The following is a 21,518-nucleotide window of genomic DNA, read 5'->3' on the forward strand; positions in this document are numbered from 1 at the left end:
TCTGTCTGTCTGTCTGTCTGTCTGTCTATCTATCTATCTATCTATCTGTCTGTCTATCTGTCTATCTATCTATCTATCTATCTATCTATCTATCTATCTATTTTCAGTAATTTTCCTTTTTTAGTAATATAGCAGCTGAGAATTTGGGTGAAACCTGTACAGAAATGTATGCTCTTGTATATAATTGAATCTTTAACTTTTTGTGAATTTTATTTTTTAATAAAAAATAATCTGAAAAAGTAACCTGAAAACAAAAAAACATAACATTAGACCTATATATAATATACAATCTGAGTAGAAAAGTGAAGACTTCAAGTGAACCTATACTTTGGGAAAAACCCAGTTAGTCAGTAATGAGGTCAATACAGGAAACTCCAGTTGCCACTTCTGTTCTTGTGGTCAAAGCTACAGAAACTCTTTTAATAGTGTCCTGCTAGTAATGTATTAACAGTAAAAATAAAAAAATAAAATAAAATAAAATGACTCTGAAAAGGGCATAACTTATTTTATTTAAATACTATTAACTTATCATCCTAGACATTCCACAGTTGGTTTGCATTCATATATACATTCCCTTGTAATCATCAGTAACCCAATACTAGTGCATGAACAGAGTTGATCTGTCAGTCTAATTACACTGCAAGACAAAAGATGGATTAGCTTGTAAAGATAACACCATTTACTCTTGTGTCATGGCTTGTTTGAGTTTCAAGTTCTTAGCCATTCAGCCATATCAGACTGACTGATAATGAGACAATAAATAAGTGTACTGTTTCCATTTACTGCAATTGTAAAATGCAATAAAAATAAACAACAACCACCAAACAAAAAACACAATATAATCATTTATTTATTTATCTGTGAAAATAAGAAATTCCAAGAAAAAAAAAAAAAAAACTTAAATAAATATATTAGTCACAAAAGGAAGTTTAAAACATACAAAAAAGTTTTTTTTTGTTTTTTTATTTCCATTGCTTTAATATGATAAATCCTCAATATGTGAGCTGTTCATGGGAAGTCCAGCTGCCCGTGATGTTCACTGTGTTTGGGGCAAACATATCCGCCCTTCTGCTCTTCCCTCTGTTTCCGTCTCTCTGTTCTGGACCGGTCCTGCTCATTGTTGCAGTGGTGCACCAGAACCGGGTCCTTCACGGCAGGAACTTTCTTCATCAGCAGTCTCTGGAGAATCTGTTTGTCTGAGCGCTCCTGAAAGTCATCTTCATACACCTTCAACTGAGATCAAAATCAAAAATTAAATAAAAATTCTAGATATCTGTTTGATGGTTTGATAAAGGCTTTCATACACTGTTAAATCTAAAAATGTAAAGCTGTCACCTTAAACAGATGGTTCACCCAAAATAAAATTTCGACATGTACTATTTATTCTATCTATTAAACTTGAATTAAGGGTGAAGTTCTACACTAGGCCATCAGGACACACAAAAATGACAATAAACCCAATTCTACAATGTAACAGATAAGGGATGGGCAAGGAAGAGGCGGGAACAGTTTAATGATATAAATGAATTTAAAACAACATAAAACATAAAGACACACAGAACACACACGCAGCTTCCAGGGCACTTGGTGTTACTGAAAGGCAATGTAAGTCAATTCGACATGCTTAAATAAATGACTGAGTGCACCTTTAATGCTTTCCTTAGCAAGCTAACTAATGACTACCCAAAGAGGTTTCGCAACCATTGCCCCAAGCCTGTAAGTGATTTTTATTTTATTATATTAAATGACATGCAAAAATGTCCTTACCTGTCAGATATCATTGAAATAGGTGCCATGAGACATCACACCTGTCTCAGCCCTAGGCTCGGTAAAAAGTGCTTAAAAAGATGTGTGCGGGCCATGGACAGATCGTTTGTTTAACCAATACGAAGACTTTCTGCCTGATCATTTTGCGTGTTGCTGGTATGGTGGAAGTTTCAGAACAGCACCTTAAATGTTATGTAGCTTGTGTAGCAATAGCCATTTTCTCTAAAGGGTAGCATTCAGCTAATATTTCTGTAGAGCACTTGGCATCGCTTATAATCGCTAACAACACTTTATTAATCAGGTAATAATATTTGTGCATATTTTAATGGGATCTGCTTTTGAAAATGTTGACAGGTTTTAAGTATATTTTTAAATGTCAGTTGCATTTGTTTCTGCATCAATATAAAGACTTGGTGACTGTGATGGAGAGTGCCTAGGCAGAAGTAGGTTTATGCATATTATGCATGTGCGTTCTTTCTGCACATTAACCTGGGACACACACAAAAAATGACTATCAAGCGCACCCTGGTCAAACAACAATAGTCTTGAGTATGTAGTGCCCACTTTGCTCCAGTGCTCACCTTCTCCTGGAGCAGCGCCATCTACTGACACATCGCTCCCTGTCCGCGCCGCAGTCTCTTATTCTCCTGCAACATGCGTTCATGGTCTTTATGCTCCGTTTTATAATCGGCTTCATAAATTTTAGTCTGTGGTAGTCTAATATTTAATTTAAAGGAAAAGTTCCCCCAAAAATGAAAATTCTCTCATCATTTACTCACCCTCAGACCATTCCAGATGTGCATGACTTTCTTCTGCAGAACACAGACAAACATTTATAGAAGAATATTTCAGCTCAAGTCAATGCAATGCAAATGAAACATAAAAGCAGCATATATGTAATCCATGGGACTCCAGTGGTTTAATCCATGTCTTCAGAAGTGATATGATAGGTGTGAGTGAGAAACAGATCATTATTTAAGACATTTTTACCATAAATCTCCTCTTTTACTTTCACTTCAACATTATTCTTTTGTTTTTGCTGATTCACATTCTTAGTGCACATCGCCACCTACTGGATGGGGCTAGTCAATGGTGGAGATTTATTGTAAAAAAGAACGTACTGATCTGTTTCTCAACCACACCTATCATATCGCTTGAAAAAGGCATGTATTTAACCACTGCGTTGTATGGATTACTTTTATGCTGCCTTTATCTGCTTCACTTGCATTGTATGGACCAACAGAGCTGAAATATTCTTCTAAAAATATTTGTTTGTGTTCAGCAGATGAAAGAAAATCAAACACATCTGGGATGGCATGAGGGTGAGTAAATGATGAGAGAATTGTAATTTTTGGGTGAACTGTCCCTTTAAAAATATTTTGTAATAAATAATGCAGCCTAATTTTGGAGCATTAGGATTTTTTTATTTATTTGCATTGCATTTTATAGTTGTAAAATTACATTTGTATTACCGTAACGAGAATTATTATTATTATTATTATTATTATTATTATTATTTTTTTATTTTTCATTTCAGTAATGTTTATTGTGGTGAAACATGCTTAGTCGTTATGAAAATAATGTAAAAGAATATATATATATATTATTTATTTATTTGTTTCATATTGAGGTGAAATATGACTTGAACATTTCTTTATGAGATTCACCTGTGCATGTTCATGTGCTGTATGTAATCTAGATAATAAAGCTTCGGCACAGGTATTTAAAATGCAATATACACTCAAGTAAAACAACCATGAGGTCATTTCACATAAAAATTAATCACAGAAAATAAAAAAAGATTATCAAAAAAAATTTATGCCAAACAGGACTTTCATTAAAATTGCAGTTGTTCTAATGTCCACTAGGGTGAGCTGTTTACCCACTGTTATTTCAACGACCAGGTCTTGAAATAAGCACATTATAAACTCAGCATTAAGCAGCAAGACTATATGAGATTCCCCATCCACTCTGGAATATAGCCGTGAATGTTATGATGACATGTGAACTCACCTGACACCGCAGCGCCTCCAGCTGTTCTTTAAGATCCTGTACCTCTCTCTCTGGGTTGGTCTGGTGCTCTGTTCCCATGCCAGCCAGTTTTCGGCTAGACTTTGCACCTTGAGACACTGGAAACTCTGGAGATGATCGTACCTCCACAGATGGCTTAGTTTTCCTCTGGAGAAGGTGAGCCTCTGAGGTGATATTGATATCTAGCATCTTAATGAAAGAAAAGAACAAACAAAAATGTTTAAGGCGAGCCACATATAAAGATTGCATTATTGACTTTGTTCACTCACCTGAGTCCCTATAGTCCAGTGGTTTAGGTCTGTTTGGTGCAGACGCCTCTCCAGCAGTCTGATATACTCCTGAAGATGCTGATTCTTCTTTAGTTCCTGCATCAATGTGTGTTCATAATACTCCCTCTTATTCTGCACACACAGATATAAGTAAACAAAACATATCAGTGTTTGCTCATACATATTTATCTATTTTTGTACAGTCCTATAGAGAACTAACTATGCACTAATGCTTAAAGGGAAACTTCACTCAAAAATAAAATTCCATCATTTACTCACCCTCAAGTAGTTTCAAACCCGTATGACTTTCTTTCCTCCACGAGACATAAAAGAGACGTTTCAAATAATTTCTGCTGCCCTTTTCCACACACACACACACACACACACACACACACACACACACACACACACACACACACACACACACACACACAAAAGCCTATTTGACCAGTAGCAAAAATACCATTAAAGTATCCTAAAAGTGCTCTATTCCAAGTGTTCTGAAGTCATACTAAAGGTATGTTTGAGGAACAGATCAAAATGTAAGTCGTTATTCACTGAAAATCTTCCCCATTGCTGTAGCTCTCAAATCTGATGTCAGATATTATTACTTCTCATGCATCTCGTGATCAATCGCAAGTTGAACTATTTGAATGTTATGAAGCAAAGCAAGTGCAATTGAGATTTAAAAGCGACATCAGTGGGGAAGATTTTTAGCAAATGTCAATTTGAATTTTGATCTGTTTCTTTCGCACATATCGGTAGCACTTTATAATAAGGGTTTTAATAGTTAACTACTTTTCTTTAACAGTAACTAGCAATAAACAACACTTTCAAAGCACTTATTAATCTTGGTTAATGTTAATTTTAAGTTATACTAAAACATTTTTAAATTTAAAAGTTATGTTAACATTAGTTAATGCATTATGAACTAACAATGAACATTTGTATTTTTTATAAATTAATATTAAGATTAATAACTGCTGTTAAAAATATTGTTAATTGTTAGTTCATGATACCAAATGGATTTAACTAATTGAACCTTGTTGTAAAGTGTAACCAAGCTATCGTATGGTTTCAGAAGACTTGGAATATAGCGCACAAGTAGTATGGACAACTTTTTTGGTACTTTTATGATGTTTTTTTGTTGTTGTCATTTTTGGAGCTGGACAGTCCCTGTTCCCATTCACTTTAATAATATGGAAAAATGTTCCATGACAGAAACAAAGTCATTTTGGTTTGGATGCACATTAAGGTGAGAAAATGATGACACAGTTTTAATTCTTAGGTAAACTAAACCTTTAAAAGAACTCTAAAACCAAAAACACTGATTAGAAGGACCTATAATGCAACCTATTTTTTATTTTATCTTCAAAGAACCAAGTAACCAACTCGAGAACCCTACATAGGAAAAGGGGTTCTTGATAAGAAGAGGGTAATTTGCTGATCTAAGGTGCTGCAAAAAGCCATTGAAGAGCCTTTTTGAGAGTTTGCTTTGACATAAAACCAGCCTGATCTCACAAAAAAAAAATAAAAAAAAATAAATAAAAATAAAATTTGACTGTGGCAACATTTTTGCAAATTGAAATTATGCGGTGTATTACAACGTACTGCAGCAGTTCTGAGGTGAAATGTCCACTGTGAGGCGCTAAAAGCGAGTTAAAGTTTCCAAACAGATGACGTTTTAAATACAAAAACTGACCTCCCTACCCAGGGGTGGGTTTACGATTTTTGAGGCCCCAAGCAACCAACCAACCCGGGGCCCCATTTTGAAACTTTTACTAAAAAAATTACAACATTTAGTTTAAATCATAATTTTTAATTCTTCCTATCAGCCGTTGTAGCCAAGTGCATTCAAAATGTTTAATGAAATACAAATCTAGTTAAAGATAATTAATGCATGTTTTCCAGTTTTTCCACAATACAGTGATAAAAAAAAGCAATATTTACCTACATATATGTTTACAAAACACTTTGTGTGTGTATGTATGTGTGTGAACAGGGTGTGCAAAACCTACTACTTCACCCAGTAACATTTTGAAATTCAGTTGTTACAGTATATATTAATATGATATCCCAATAATTATTTATTGTTGTCCAGATTGTCATTATAATATGACACAGTATTATTATTATTACTTTGAGGATTTGTTGTATACAATAGTAATATAGTTCTGTCTTATTTACTTTCACCGGGAGCTTATATTCTAATACTGCCGTGTATTGTTCATCATGTTGCAAAAGGCTGTATTTTATATAAGCATCATAAGCAACATTCGTTACAGTATTGTAACAGTAAACATACAAGCCACGGTGGCCCCTCAGCACACTAGAGCATAAGAAAAAACAAAAACATTGCCGTTTATCAAGCGCTGAAACTTTGCTTGGTGCAGAATAATCTGGAATCATGTTAAACATTGTAACAGTCACATCTTTGCAGCCTGAACTTGTTCAGAACGTTAAATACGAAACACTAAAAACAGTCTAGATGCAGCGCAACGACTGAAACAGAACGCAGGTGTCTCAACATGCGTTTTTGAAACCTGAAGTTATTTTTAACTTGACACAGTGTCTAAAAATGTGCCGGTCCTGTGTGACACACTGAAGAAACAGCGAGATGCGGTACAGCAGTCAAGGACGTTCGTAAAGCAAGTTTACATAGAAAAACAATGGAAAAACAGAGTAGATGCACGCAAAAACATGTTCAGTATGAACGGCCCCTCATCGGTTTGCGCATATCTGTGTGAGTGACTGCGCGTGGGTGAAACAAGTTCAGTAGGCCTGTGTATTTTTTTCATAAATTACAAACCCGAACCCAAAGTCCTACTGACCCAAACCCGGTGGCTTCGAGAACCGCTCTGAGACCGCAGAACAACATGTCACCCCTCAAGCAGTTTTTGCAGAGCATTCGTACTCGGGCCAGGGGGCCCCCGACGTCCGGGGCCCCACGCAATTGCATGGTGGTTAAAATTGCTACTGTCCCTACCCTAAACCTTAAACCTAAACTTAACCGATAGTGTCATGAAAGCAAATGTGAGATGAAAAACACAATCACATCATTTTGTGATGCTTCTATTACACTTCCGGCTCACTTGTCGACTTGCAGAACAGTAAACCTGAAGAAAAGCCTCATATTCTTGGCTCTCAACCATGCAGAGCAATCATCTGATCTAATTACTCCAACAAGATCATGATCAAGATCACCGCCCGCACAACCAAGTTCATTATAACTGGATGTATTTTTATTGCTCTTATAAAATAAGATTCTGTGGCAGAACAGTGATGATTTTAGATGGTAATTCCATTGTACTCCATTGATATATGCCAAAATACTGAAAGATTACCATATACATATAAGTGCTGTGAAAAAGTATTTGCCCCTTCCTGATTCTATTTTTGTGTATTTTTCATACTAAATTGTATTAGATCTTCAAACGAGATTGAACATAAAACAAAGGCAACCTGAGTAAACACAAAATACAGTTTTTAAATATATATATTTTTTATTGAAGCAAAAAAGTTATCCAACACCTAAATCACCCATGTGAAAAACTAACTGCCCCCTTAAACTTATTAGCTGGTTGTGCCACCTTTAGCAGCAACATCTGCAACCAAACGCTTCTGATAACTGGAGATCAGTCTTTCACAACACTGTGGTGGAATTTTGTCCCGTTCTTCTTTGCAGAACTTCTTTAGTTCAGCCACACTGAAGGGTTTTTCGAGCATGAACTGTCTGTTTAATGTCCTGCCAGAGCATCTCAATTGGGTTCAACTCAGGACTTTGACTAGGCCACTCCAGAACTTTAATTTGGCTTCTTTTGGGCCACTCAGAGGTGGACTTACTCCTATGCTTTGGATCATTGTCTTGCTGCATAATCCAGTTGCGCTTGAGCTTCAAATCACGGACTGATGACCGGACGTTCTCCTTTAGGATTTTTTGGTAGAGAGCAGAATTCATGTTTCCCTCAATTATTGCAAGTCACCCTGAAGCAGCAAAGCATCCCAACACCATCACACTACCACCACCATGCTTGACCGTAGGTATGATGTTCTTTTTGTGGAATTCTATGTTTGATTTACGCCAGATGTAACGGGACCCCTGTCTTCCAAACAGTTCCACTATTGACTCATCAGTCCACAGAACATTCTCCCAAAAGCTTTGAGGATCATCAAGGTGTGTTTTGGCAAAATTCAGACGAGCCTTAATGTTCTTCAGTGGTTTTTGCCTCGTCACTCTTCCATGGATGCCATTTTTGTCCAGTGTCTTTCTGATAGTGGAGTCATGAACAGTGACCTTTATTGATGCGAGAGAGGACTTGGCTTTTTTGTGACTTCCTGAGGAATTTTGGAAGGTTGGACACTACTGGGAAGGTTCACTACTGTGCCATGTTTTCTCCATTTGGAGATAATGGCTCTCACTGTGGTCCTTTGAAACAGCTTTATAACCCTTCCCAGACTGATGTATTTCAGTCACCTTTTTCCTCATCATTTCTCGAATTTTTTTCGATTTTGGCATAGTTTGCTATTTGGTGAGACCTTTAGCCAACTTCATGCTGCTGAAAAAGTTCTGTTTAGGTGTTGATTTGATTGAACAGGGCTGGCAGTAATCAGGTCTGGGTGTGTCTAGTCCAGCTGAACCCCATTATGAATTCAGTTTCATAGATTTAGGGATTTAGTAACTAAGGGGCAAATACTTTTTCACACAGGTCCAGCTGGTATTGGATAATTTTTTTGCTTCAATAAATAACATTTTCATTTAAAAACTGTATTTTGTGTTTACTCGGATTGTCTTTGTTTTATGTTAGATTTTGTTTGAATTTTTGAAACAATTTATTATGAGATACACACAAAAAGAGAAGAAATCAGGATGGTGGTAAATCCTTTTTCACAACACTGCAGCGTGGTATTTACGTGGTACTCAAAAGTTCTTCAAAACATGCCATGGTATTATTATGGCACATTACCATGATGCCAAATTAAAGAAAATATGTTTTGTTAAATAGCCATAACATGTGCTTCTTTTGGTAACATATTAATTAACTGGTTTTATTCAAGTTTAAAATATTATTTATATGACTGGATCAACCTGATTACATAAGATTATTCCAATTTAAGTAATTAGCTCCTTAAGGTAACTACCTGTCTTAACTCATTACAGTGTATTACAAAAAATTGTAATACCACACTAATAGTATTCAGGGTCCTATTTTAAGAGCACTAAGAGCAGCGCTATGCCATAAGTCACATGCGCAATGTCAGTGGGCATGGCCATGAAGTTTTGGTATTTTCGCGCAAGCATGCTCAACTGGGTTTGGCTAAATCGAGTTTGGACTTAGCGCTGAAAACAGACCTGCTTTTGAAACGTCTTAGCGCAATGACCTATTTCTCAGGAAAATAGCAAATTGCGATTTGCGCCACTTCATCAACATGCAATAAACCCACAGTATGCGTACACACTCCCACCCATGCCCACTTGCGCTTTGCACTGGCACGAAAATTGCACTTATAACTCGTGCTGTCACGAAAATTGGATAAGATGTAGAGCACGGTCATTGCGAGTAGTGCTGCACTTTGTGCACTCATGAAAAAAGAGCCCTTAGTGTAGTATGAAATGAATTAAAGCCCATTTATTGAGATACCTTGAATAGAACATTGAATTATTGAGTACTGATCCCAAATGGCTGCTATTGAGATGCATACTTTTTTTTAGTGCACCTCTAGTGGCATAACCTGGTTTCATTTCACATCTACTTACATTTTTGCTACATGATTTTTACGTACCTAGTTTCCAGTATCCTGGTGAAATAAACACTAGAGGCACTACAACAACAATGGTTTTATTTCCTTTCACACAAATCACAAGTAAAACTACAGATTATCAGTTCAGAAACACTTATGACTTCTAAACTCTTTCACTATAGTGCATGACTTGTAAGACGATACATTTGAATGTTTGCATTACATAACCAGCTTCATTTACAAGCTTATTTGATGCAATCAAATTGTGCAGTAGCTCAACTGTTAGAACGTTGCACTTGTGTTGTAAAGGACCAGGGGTACGAGTCCTGAATAGCATGTGAATCGACACATGTCATAGAACCACCACAAAATGACGTGGTTGCTTCAGAAATTGCACTTTTCATCTCACATTTGCTTTTTATGACACTATCGGTTAGGTTTAAGTTTTAAGGTAGGAAGATTGGTTTTGTGCATTTAAAACCCGATAAACCTTAAAAACGTAATTTGTTTGGGAGAAAATTTAACTTGCTTTTACTACCACAAAGTGAGCATTTTGCCTCAGAATTGCCGCAGTACATGTAATGAACCACATAATGTCATCTTGCAAATCTGTCTCCACGGTCGTGTTATTTTCATGAGATTACGCACAATAAGTGAGAGTGTGTGTGTGTGTGTGTGTGTGTCTGGCCACATACCTGCTCATGGTCGACTTTGAGCAGCAGTCTGCTGTTGAGCTGTTTGAGCACTGATCTCTCCTCCTCTAGAGCTTCTACACGCTGCTGGAGACCCACACTGGTGCTGTGATAAATGTGATCCCACTCCTCATTCAGCTTCATCAGCTGACACACACACACACACACGCACACACAGTCAGTATTACATTCACTTTACCCTCAAGTTCATCTCTATTGTTCTATCTAGGACCTGTTCTTTTGTGCTGGTTTTGTGCAGTGTTGCTAAAATTAAAGAAAACTACTAGCTTGACATTGGTTCCAGTTTTACAGCCTGTAAAGGTTTGTGTAATTAAAGTCTAAATATGCAAACTTAATATGAATAACAACTTAAATTTCAGTCTATTCCTTACACAAAACTGTTTAATAGACTTGGAATGTAGCGCTATTAAGTCCTGCAAGGAACACAGAACTGAGCAACTTCATATTTTGCCAAAATGTAGTCAGGTTTTGGCTCAACTACTCTCAGATTAAGAGAAAACAGAGTGGGTCTGTTTTATAATTCATGTTTGGCTGGACAGTCAAAAAACTCTGAAGCCATTTGTCTCGGCTGCGTTGTTGGTGTGGACAGTTTTTTTTTTTTAAAGGAATATTTCAGGTTTAATACAAGTTAAGCTCGATTGACTGCATTTGTGGCATAATGCTGATTACCACAAAATTGTATTTCAATCTGTCCTTCATTTATATATACAGTATATATATATATATATATATATATATATATATATATATATATATATAAAGCAAAAGTCATGATTACAGTGAGGCACTTACATTGGAAGTGAATGGGGCCAGTCCAGAAACATTGAAATACACACTGTTTCAAAAGTATAGCCACAAGACGTAAATGTTATAAATATTAACATGATTTTAGTGATTTTTAACATAAAATCCCTTATTAAACTTCCTAGTGTAAATTACTAGTAAAATAACTAGTAAAATCTGTAATATGGTGAATGCCATAACGGCAGTAAATCCCTGTTTTTAACTAATTCAGATCAAGTTAACATGTTAACATTTACGTCTTATGGCTGTACTTTTGAAACAGTGTGTATTTTAATGCTGATGGACTGGCCCTATTCACTTCCATAGTAACTGCAATCTTTGCTTTTAAACAATAAATAAACGAGGGATGGTTCAAAATTACTTTCGTGTATCAATATTGTACCACAAATGCTGTCAGTTCAGCTTTACTTGCATTGAACCTGGAATATTCCTTTAATCTAGGCTACTATTAACTTTTTTCTCTCTACCCTTGGTGCATTTCAAATATAATTTATGAGACACCTTAATTATAAATGCTTTTATCAGCCAAGTATAAACGGAAAAGAAATCTCTTGCCCATATATTATACAGCTGGATAAATGATGAAACTGAAAGTGTGTTTGTTTTCAAACTCCATAAGTGGATTCTGGTGTCAACCCCAGGTCAGACTGGTTTAGATCTGTTGCAACTGGGGGAAATTCAGTCTTTCTTTTTTTAAGGTAGTTTAAAAAACAATTCATTACACAACAGTTACATCATGTTGCAGTGAAAGTTCTAAGGGTCATATGACAGTCATGTGACACTTTAATTGATTTTCTACCTCTTTGTTGAGTCTGCACAGTTCAGTGTTTTTGTTGAGGAGTTGAAGTTTCTCCTCATCAGCTGAGGTGATGGACATGCTTTCTGTGATGAGGGTCACCTGCTCCTCACCAGACAGGAGTGTCTCCTCCTGTGCAGTGTCCTTCACCTGCCTAACACACACACACACACACACACACACACACACACACACACACACACACACACACAAACACACACTATGTTTTTATATCATTGTGGGGACTCTCCATAGACTTCCATGCATTTTTTGGATTTTATACAGATCTAACGATAATTTCTATCCCCTAACCCTAACCCTACCCCTAAACCTAACCCTCACAGAAACCTTTTTGCATTTTTACATTTTCAAAAAAAAAACATTGTTTAGTATATTTAATAAGCCATTTCACCCACAATGTAGGTGATCTCAGGTTTTACTATCCTTGTGGGGACATATGGTCCCCACAATGTAGTATAAACATGTACACACACACACACACACACACACACACATGTTGGTGTGGCTATCATTATGACTCTCCATAGACATAATGATTTTTATACTGTATGAACGTCGTGGTTACTGGTGTAACCTCCGTTCCCTGATGGAGGGAACGAGACGTTGGTGTCGATGTAGTGACACTAGGGGTCACTCTTGGGAGCCCGAGACACCTCTGGTCTTTGATAAAAGGCCAATGAAAATTGGCGAGTGGTATTTGCAAGCCACTCCCCCGAACATACGGGTATAAAAGGAGCTGGTATGCAACCACTCATTCAGGTTTTACGCTGAGGAGCCGATATAAGGTCATTTCAGCGGGTAGTTCAGCGTTGTGGCAGGAGGGACCAACGTCTCGTTCCCTCCATCAGGGAACGGAGGTTACACCAGTAACCACGACGTTCCCTATCTGTCACTCACTCGACGTTGGTGTCGATGTAGTGACACTAGGGGTCCCTATACAAAATGCCACAAGGCTGAACTGTGTTACGTGAACTGGCGGTGTGTGGTGGGCAGACTTGCTGTGTGCCTCATAGCCAGCGCACCAGGTCGACACGTAACCTCCCCCAACATAGTTATGAGTGTCGAACGGCCCTTTTTGGGGACAAGTCGACTACCCAGAGATAGAGACAGGCTTAACCCAGTCGTGGCCTCTTTCCCCTTCTCTTTTTCCAGTCCCTAAAAAAGAAAGGGGATTATCCGACTGGGCCGCCAGGTCTAGTCGGGGGGTGTCCCTCCCAAGGGGAGGACACCGCGGAGACAACACCTCGCACCAAGAGAGGGGGGGTATTTAAGTGGAAGAATACATCACATGGTCTTTCCAACCATGTGGAGAGCCTTCAAGGTAGATCCTGCCCAATGGGGGAGGAGTTACTACAACATGGAGACTGGGGCAGAGGGGCTCTGCCCAAGGAAGACGCAGTTTGCCAGCAGGGAAACGAACTAGCGGAAGATATAGATCGCATGGGATTAACCTTACAGGGAACCGCCACATGCGGAGCACCTACCCCAGAACCGGGCTCTTAGTTAGCACGTGTACTGGGCCGGCAGCGAGTCTCTCCGAAAACTCGACTGCCACAGGGCTCGGAGGAAGTCAACCAGGGAACAACTTTTGTGAACACTACTGGGAATTAACAGCGCACGTCTTCAGCTCAAAAGGAGTTGGAAGGCGCTATGTGCAAGCGATACACCCGGCCAGCTATCCCGGGCTTATCCGCTTGTGTTGCGTGCCACTACCTGGGACGAAACCGGTTCCACCCGGAGGTTGTAGAACCTTGCAAAGGTGTTGGGTGTTGCCCAGCCCGCTGCTCTGCAAATGTCTGTTAGAGAGGCACCTCTGGCCAGGGCCCAAGAAGCCGCTACACCACGGGTAGAATGGGCTCGTAGCCCTACCAGGGGCGGCATGTTTTGGGTGAGATATGCCATAGTTATGGCGTCAATGAGCCAGTGGGCGATCCTCTGCTTGGAGACAGCGCTTCCTTTCCGCTGTGCACCAAAGCAGACAAAGAGCTGCTCAGAGATTCTAAAGCTCTGCGTGCGATCCAAATAGATGCGTAAAGCGCGCACCGGACACAGCAACGACAGGGCTGGGTCTGCCTCCTCCTGGGGCAGCGCTTGCTGGTTCACCACCTGGTCCCTAAAAGGAGTGGTGGGGACCTTGGGCACATAGCCCGGTCGGGGGTCTCAGGATCACGTGAGAATAGCCCGGACCAAACTCCAGGCACATTTCGCTGACAGAGAACGCTTGCAGGTCACCTACCCTCTTGATGGAAGTGAGCGCAGTCAGGAGGGCAGTCTTCAAGGAGAGTGCCTTAAGCCCGGCTGACTGCAAAGCACAAAGGGGGCTCTCTGTAGACCCTGAAAAACTACAGAGGTCCGATGAGGGAACGAGGCACGGCCTGGAGGGATTCAGCCTCCTGGCGCCTCTTAGGAACCTGATGATCAGATCATGCTTCCCTAAGGACTTACCGTCGACTGCGTCATGGTGTGCTGCTATGGCAGCAATGTACACCTTCAAGGTGGAAGGGGACAGCCTCCCTTCCAACCTCTCTTGCAGGAAGGAAAGCACTGATCTGACTGCACACCTCTGGGGGTCTTCCTGACGGGAAGAACACCACTTAGCGAACAGACGCCACTTCAAGGCATACAGGTGCCTCATAGAGGGAGCCCTAGCCTGAGTGAATGCATCCCGTCCAGGGGCCAGACATGGAGATTCCAGAGGTCTGGGCGCGGGTGCCGGATGGTGCCCCTTCCCTGAGAAAGAAGGGCCTTCCTCAGGGGAATTTGCCCGGGGGAGCTGTCACGAGGAGCATGAGGTCCGAGCACCACGTCTGGGCGGGCCAGTAGGGTGCTTACCAGCACGACCTTCTCCTCGTCCTCCCTGACCTTGCACAGGGTCTGTGCGAGCAGGCTCACTGGGGGAAAACGCATATTTGCGAATGCCAGGGGACCAGCTGTGTGCCAGCGCATCTATGCCGAGGAAGGCCTCGGTGAGGGCGTACTAGAGCGGGCAGTGGGAGGATTCTTGGGAGGCGAATAGGTGCACCTGTGCCTGACCGAATCGACTCCAAATCAGCTGGACCACCTGAAGGTGGAGTCTCCACTCTCCCTTGAGGGTAACCTGTTGTTACGGCGCGTCTGCCGAAGTGTTGAGGTTGCCCGGGATGTGAGTGGCTTGCAGCGACTTGGTGCTGCTAACTCCGTTGGAGGAGATGGCGGGCGAGTTATGACATACAGCGGGAGCGCAGTCCGCCTTGGCGGTTGACATATGCTACCGCTGCCGTGCTGTCTGTCCGAACTAGCACGCACTTGCCCTGGATCAACGGCCGGAACCTCCGCAGGGCGAGCAGAATTGCCAGTAACTCGAGGCAGTTGATGTGCCAACGCAGCCGCGGACCCCTCTAGAGGCCGGCGGCTGCATGCCCATTGCCAACAGCGCCCCAGCCCATTTTGGAGGCGTCTGTCATGACCACGACGCGCCTGGAGACCAGTTCTAGCGGAACACCTGCTCGTGGAAATGAGAGGTCGGTCCAAGGGCTGAAAAGACGGTGACAGACCGACGTAATGGCCATGCGGTGTGTCCCGTGGCACCATGCCTGTCTCGGGACTCGAGTCTGGAGCCAGTGCTGAAGCAGCCTCATATGCATCAACCCGAGCGGGGTGGCCACCGCCGAGGATGTCATATGCCCCAGGAGCCTCTGAAAAAGTTTCAGTGGAACCGCTGTTTTCTGTTTGAACGCCTTCAAACAGGCCAGCACCGACTGGGCGCACTCGTTCGTAAGGTGCGCCGTCAAGGAGACTGAGTCCAACTCCAAACCGAGAAAAGAGATGCTCTGAACCGGGAGGAGCTTGCTCTTTTCCCAGCTGACCCGAAGCCCTAGTCGGCTGAGGTGTGAGAGCACCAGGTCCCTGTGTGCGCATAACCCGTCTCGAGAGTGAGCTAAGATTTGCCAGTCGTCGAGATAGAGAATGCGAATGCCCACCTTCCTTAACGGGGCAAGGGCAGCCTCTGTGATCTTTGTAAAGACGCAAGGAGACAGGGACAGGCCGAAAGGGAGGACTTTGTACTGATACGCCTGACCCTCGAACACGAACCGCAGGAAGGGTCTGTGTCGAGGAAGGATCGAGACGTGAAAGTACGCATCCTTCGGGTCTACCGCTGCGAACCAATCTTGATGCCGGACGCTCGCTAGAATGCGTCTTTGCGTCAGCATCTTGAACGGGAGTCTGTGTAAGGCCCGGTTCAGTACTCACAGGTCCAAGATTGGCCGCAACCCACCACCTTTTTTCAGTACAATGAAGTAGGGGCTGTAAAACCCCTTCATCTCGGCTGGAGGGACAGGTTCTATCGCGTCCTTCCGTAGGAGGGTAGCGATCTCCGCGCAAGGTAGCAGCGTTTCCGTCTTTCACCAAGGTGAAGTGGACACCGCTGGACCTGGGCGGATGCCCGGCGAAGTGAATCGTGCAGCCGAGTCGGACAGTCCGGACCAGCCCTCGTGACGGACTGGAAAGCGCAAGCCATGCATCCAAGTTCCGCGCAAGGGGGACCAAAGGGACAATGTCATTGGATGTACCGGCAGGTGGGGCCTCGCGGCGGGGCAGAGCTAGAGGTGCCACACCACATCGTGGCCGTGCAGAGTCCGAGGACATCGAAGCACTTACCTGGCTCCTTATGACCACCCCCGGAACAGCCTGGGACGGGGGAGGAAGAGACCTGTCCTCATGACCCGTGGAGACTGTCACATCGGGGGCGGATTTGTGCCACAGCTGGGCGCTCAGGGCGGGAGACTGCCGCTGGAGCGCCAACCTGCCAAATGGAATGGTGGACGGTGGTCGTGATGCCAGCCTTACACACCGGATATGTGACCCACGGAACAAGGAAACCACTCTTGCTGAGCTCTTGAGTACTGCAGCCACTTGGGCATGCAGCGCAATTAAATGCAAAAGGTAACAAAAAGACGAAGATCTGCTTACCATCTCCAGAGCAGTGGGTTTAGTTGTCCCTGGGTCGCCCGTCTCAGGGGCGCTTCGAAGACCTCCGTGGGTTCTTCGGTGCCGGCTGTGAGACGGGTGGCGTCGGCTTCCTGCGTTGGGCTCCACGCCGGGGCCAGGCCGGAGGGGCGGGCTGCGGCGGAGCCGGTGCAGTCACCGCAGGGGGACGCCCTCGGCGATGAGTAGATGGGCTGCGGGATCTTGAGCCGCGCCGGGGCAGGATAAGCCGGCTAGCATCCATCTACTGCTCTACCATCGAGAACTGCTGGGCAAAGTCCTCGACGGTGTCGCCGAATAGGCCCACCTGGGAAATGGGGGCAGCAAGGAATTGTGTCCTGTCGGCCTCACCCATCTCGACCAGGTTGAGCCAAAGGTGGTGCTCCTGGACCACTAGTGTGGCCATCGTCCGCCCGAGAGACCGCGCCATGACCTCCGTCGCTCGGAGAGCGAGGTCGGTCGCCGAGCGCAGTTCCTGCATCAATCCCGGGGCGGAACTACCCTCGTGCAGTTCCTTTAGTGCCTTGGCGGACTTGCAGGAGATCCATGGCATGCAGGGTGGAGACGGCTTGTCCAGCGGCACCGTAGGCTTCAACCGTCAGCGATGACGTAAACCTACAGGCCTTGGACGGGGGCTTTGGGCACCCGCGCCAGGTGGCGGCGCTCTGCGGGCATAGGTGCACCGCGAGCGCCTTTATCCACCGGGGGATTGCCGAATAACCCTTGGCCGCCCCACCATCGAGGGTAGTGAGAGCGGGGAAGCTGAAAAGATCGGGACCGGGCAGTAAAAAGTGCCTCCCGCGACCTTGTCAGCTCTTCATGCACTTCCGGGAAGAAAGGAACGGGGCGGGGCGTGGCTTTGAGCAGCGCCGCGAGCCCAGCGAGTGAGGGTTCAGGGAACAGCGGTGAAATCCACTCTAACCGACGCTCGCGGCTGTTGGGAAAGCATGTCGTCATCTCCGCGTCAGCCTGTGACTGGGCGATCGACCCCGAAGTGAGGAGCCCAGCTGAGGCTTCCGACTGGACGAGCCCGCTCTCCAATGCTGCTCTCGAGAGCTCATCACTTTCGCGGGCTCCGAATAAGAGGTCGAACTCGCCGTGAGACGAACCGGCGGACTCACCCGGAAGCCCGCTCGGAGCAGACGAGCGTGCTGGGGAATGGGAGGTCCGCGGGGGGATACCCGGCGGAAGCGGTCCCATTGGGGTCCCCAAATTGCCCCCAGTGCTAGCCGCGCTGGCCTCAAACCCGTGGGTAAAAGGACCGAGGCGGAAGCCTCTGGGGTGGCTCGCTTTCTTACGAAGGCGAGCCGCGACCACAACGTTGCCATGGACATATTCTCGCAATGAGAACGTGACCATCCACGAACGCTGTCTCCGCGTGAGCAGTGCCCAAACACGAAAGACAGTGATCGTGACCGTTAGAAGGCGAGAGATAACGAGCACAACCAGGAATAACACACAATCGGAAAAGCATCTTTAAAAAGACGCGTCTTTAAAAAGACGTTCCGTGTGTGCGCTCTTTTAGAGAAATATATACTCTTTTAGAGGGGAAAAATGCTCTTTCAGAAAATATACTCTCTAGTTTTTCTGCCGAAGCGCCCAGGGGCGTTCTCTGCAGTGCACCAGTGCAGAGGAGGGAGAAGCCGCTGAAATGCGCCGTCAGATCCAGCAGGTGAATGAACAGTAGTATTCAGCTCAGCGAGCATGACCGTTCGGCTCCGAAGAGAAAATCTGAATGAGTGGTTGCATACCAGCTCCTTTTATACCCGTATATTCGGGGGAGTGGCATGCAAATACCACTCGCCAATTTTCATTGGCCTTTTATCAAAGACCAGAGGTGTCTCGGGCTCCCAAGAGTGACCCCTAGTGTCACTACATCGACACCAACGTCGAGTGAGTGACAGATAGGGAACCATAGATTATCTCCCCTAACCCTAACCCTACCCCTAAACCTAACCCTCACAAAAAACTTTCTGCATTTTTACATTTTCAATAAAACATCGTTTAGTATGTTTTTTAAGAGACTTGAATTATGGGGACACTAGAAATGTCCTCATAAACCACATTTATAGCATAATACCCTTGTAATTACCAGTTTATAACCTAAAACAATGTCCTCGTAAACCACTTAAACCTGCCCACACACACACACACACACACACACACACACACACACACAAACACATTATTTATGGAGGGTTGAAGTGTGAAGCATCTACATGTTTCCATTAATCATGGTATAAATATTTAATTAGCCAGGACAAATTTCATAATAGGTGTCACTGATATTTTGGTCATTGACAAATAAGGTTGTCTGAGGTGATTAAAATTAGAAAGTTTTTATTTTTTTAAATCTAGTTTAAAACAAATGTATCAAGTTCTAAGAAATGTAACCTTTGTGTCAATTTTGGTTTCAAAAATTTTCTTAAAAAAAAACAAAAAAAGCCAAAAACTGATTTAACTTTAAAAATGTCATGTGGTGTAACCACCAAGTAAGAGGTATTCAAATACTTTCCTTGCACCTTGAATGTTGCAAGGAACAAGTACACAAATGTACACAAAAGTAAATCATCCATTTCAAAAAGGTTTTAAAACATATGTTTCAAAGTAAAACAAACAAACAAACAAAAAACATATTTTTTACAAGAATTTTATGTTTTTTAGGGTTACACGAAATCACCTGAACAAAATGTGCCTTTTCAAAAAAAAATTTAAAATATTGATATTTAACGATATGACAAAAGGGGCCCCTTTTATGTGTTTTTTATTTTATTTATTTATTTTTTGGTCACATGACAACAAAATGGCTATACCTACTTGTTAGTTACACCATATGATTATAATCTCGTGGACAAGTTTTATATTATATCTTGTGGACAGTTTATTAAATTATATATATTTTGTAAGAAATATTAATAAAATAGTATTCTGCACTACTCCCTGCCAACATTTTTTTCTTCAAAGAATTTCAGCTTTTAATGAGACATGTCATTTTTCACTTTAAAACCAAAAAAAAAAAAAAAAATTAAATGTTTTTGAATTCAAGTTTATCATAGACGTTTTGTGTGAAATACAGTTATAATGTATTTTTTTAACAATATAATAGATCTGAAAAAAAAAAAGTGTCATCTAATTGACGATGTGAGAGGGTCATACATTTATACGTTTGGGTTTTTGATGTCAGGCACCTGAGGATATCAGAATGAGCCATTTTAGCAGATAATAAAAGACTAAATCAAACATCTATTTAAATTTTAAAACTATTTTTTTTTCCATACCCAGATAGCAATTTTTTTGGCCCGAATCTGGCTGCATTCTGCCTGGGAGTTTGACCCACATACCGCATGAAATTACGGTCCAAAATTGGCCCAAAAGCCTCTTACCGAATGCAAGCCATATCCACCCCAGAAAGAGGTCAAAACTCAGCCATACTTTTCCTGTCCCCCCAGCATGCAGCAGTAATTGGACCACAACTGTGCCAGAATCCCCAGACATCAGAAAACAACACTGTATAACACTCAAGTGTACAGTGTTGGATGCATAGACTTGGAGAATTTAAAACTGCAGAAAAGTTAAGGATATTATGCAAATTTCCCCCACGTTCCCATTCACTCATTACAGCTTCATGGTGAATGACTAATCTAAAGTGAAACTGTGACACAATACAGATGAAAACAAGTTGCCATGCACAGAAATGCATCAGCGACACCATGAAAATAAATCATGAACATATAAATTCTCGGGGGGAATTTGAATCAGATGGGTTTCTGTTCCTTTTGCCCCTTATCATGTGAGACACAAACTCTTTTGTTTATTTTCCCCAAGGACATCAGACAAGTGTATATTCAAATGATGTGTGTGGATGGTTGTTGCTGCTGGCTGTCAGTGTGTGTTAGTTTTATGTGGTATTTATCATTTCACCTCATTAATATATTGTAATATAATAATATATTATTGGTTCAGGGGTTCAGGGCAACACTGTTTTAATACGTTCATTAGTTCATTAAGTTACCAATTATTATGGTAAAGTAATATAAAGGTAATTTCCACCAGTGTGATGCTATAACACATGGGTGAAGCCCATATTGTGTGATTATTGCGCAAAGAATTACTGTCGACAACTAAGAGACTGAAACATTATTATAATCTATATTTCTGAACTTAAGTGTGTCAGGACGTTATCTACACTAACAAAAAATGACCATGGTAATAGCATGTGTCTTTTCAACATGTGCCATGCCTGACTAATTGTATAAGCATCACATACTATTGTTAAAAAAATAAATAAATAAAAAAATCACACTGATCTGCAAGATATAATATACTATAATAATATAACCCTTTATAATGTCTAATAGGCCTACTATACTATATACATTTTGTAATGACCCTGATACTTTACAACTGTGTTTA

At 42.2% G+C, this 21,518-nt stretch overlaps 1 protein-coding gene across 3 annotated transcripts in view; it reads right to left on the minus strand.

The window, feature by feature from the left end:
- Positions 1 to 490: 490 nt before the first annotated feature.
- The window catches only part of LOC127417959 (uncharacterized), a 21,348-nt gene continuing 320 nt past the window's right edge, over positions 491 to 21,518 (minus strand). Inside the window, exons 2-7 of one of the 3 annotated variants that reach the window (XM_051658255.1) lie at positions 19,198 to 19,239; positions 12,123 to 12,273; positions 10,502 to 10,645; positions 4,068 to 4,199; positions 3,781 to 3,987; positions 491 to 1,233 (exon numbers count right to left, since the gene is read on the minus strand). In XM_051658255.1, coding sequence (XP_051514215.1) covers positions 1,009 to 1,233; positions 3,781 to 3,987; positions 4,068 to 4,199; positions 10,502 to 10,645; positions 12,123 to 12,200 — 786 coding nt within the window. In that variant the 5' untranslated portion in view covers positions 12,201 to 12,273; positions 19,198 to 19,239 and the 3' untranslated portion in view covers positions 491 to 1,008. Of the gene's footprint in view, positions 1,234 to 3,780; positions 3,988 to 4,067; positions 4,200 to 10,501; positions 10,646 to 12,122; positions 12,274 to 19,197; positions 19,240 to 20,488 lie in introns of all 3 variants that reach the window. The other 2 variants (XM_051658254.1, XM_051658253.1) reach the window with 2 other exon arrangements.

Source organism: Myxocyprinus asiaticus, chromosome 27 (genome assembly GCF_019703515.2).
Source record: "Myxocyprinus asiaticus isolate MX2 ecotype Aquarium Trade chromosome 27, UBuf_Myxa_2, whole genome shotgun sequence".
Classification (NCBI taxonomy): domain Eukaryota; kingdom Metazoa; phylum Chordata; class Actinopteri; order Cypriniformes; family Catostomidae; genus Myxocyprinus; species Myxocyprinus asiaticus.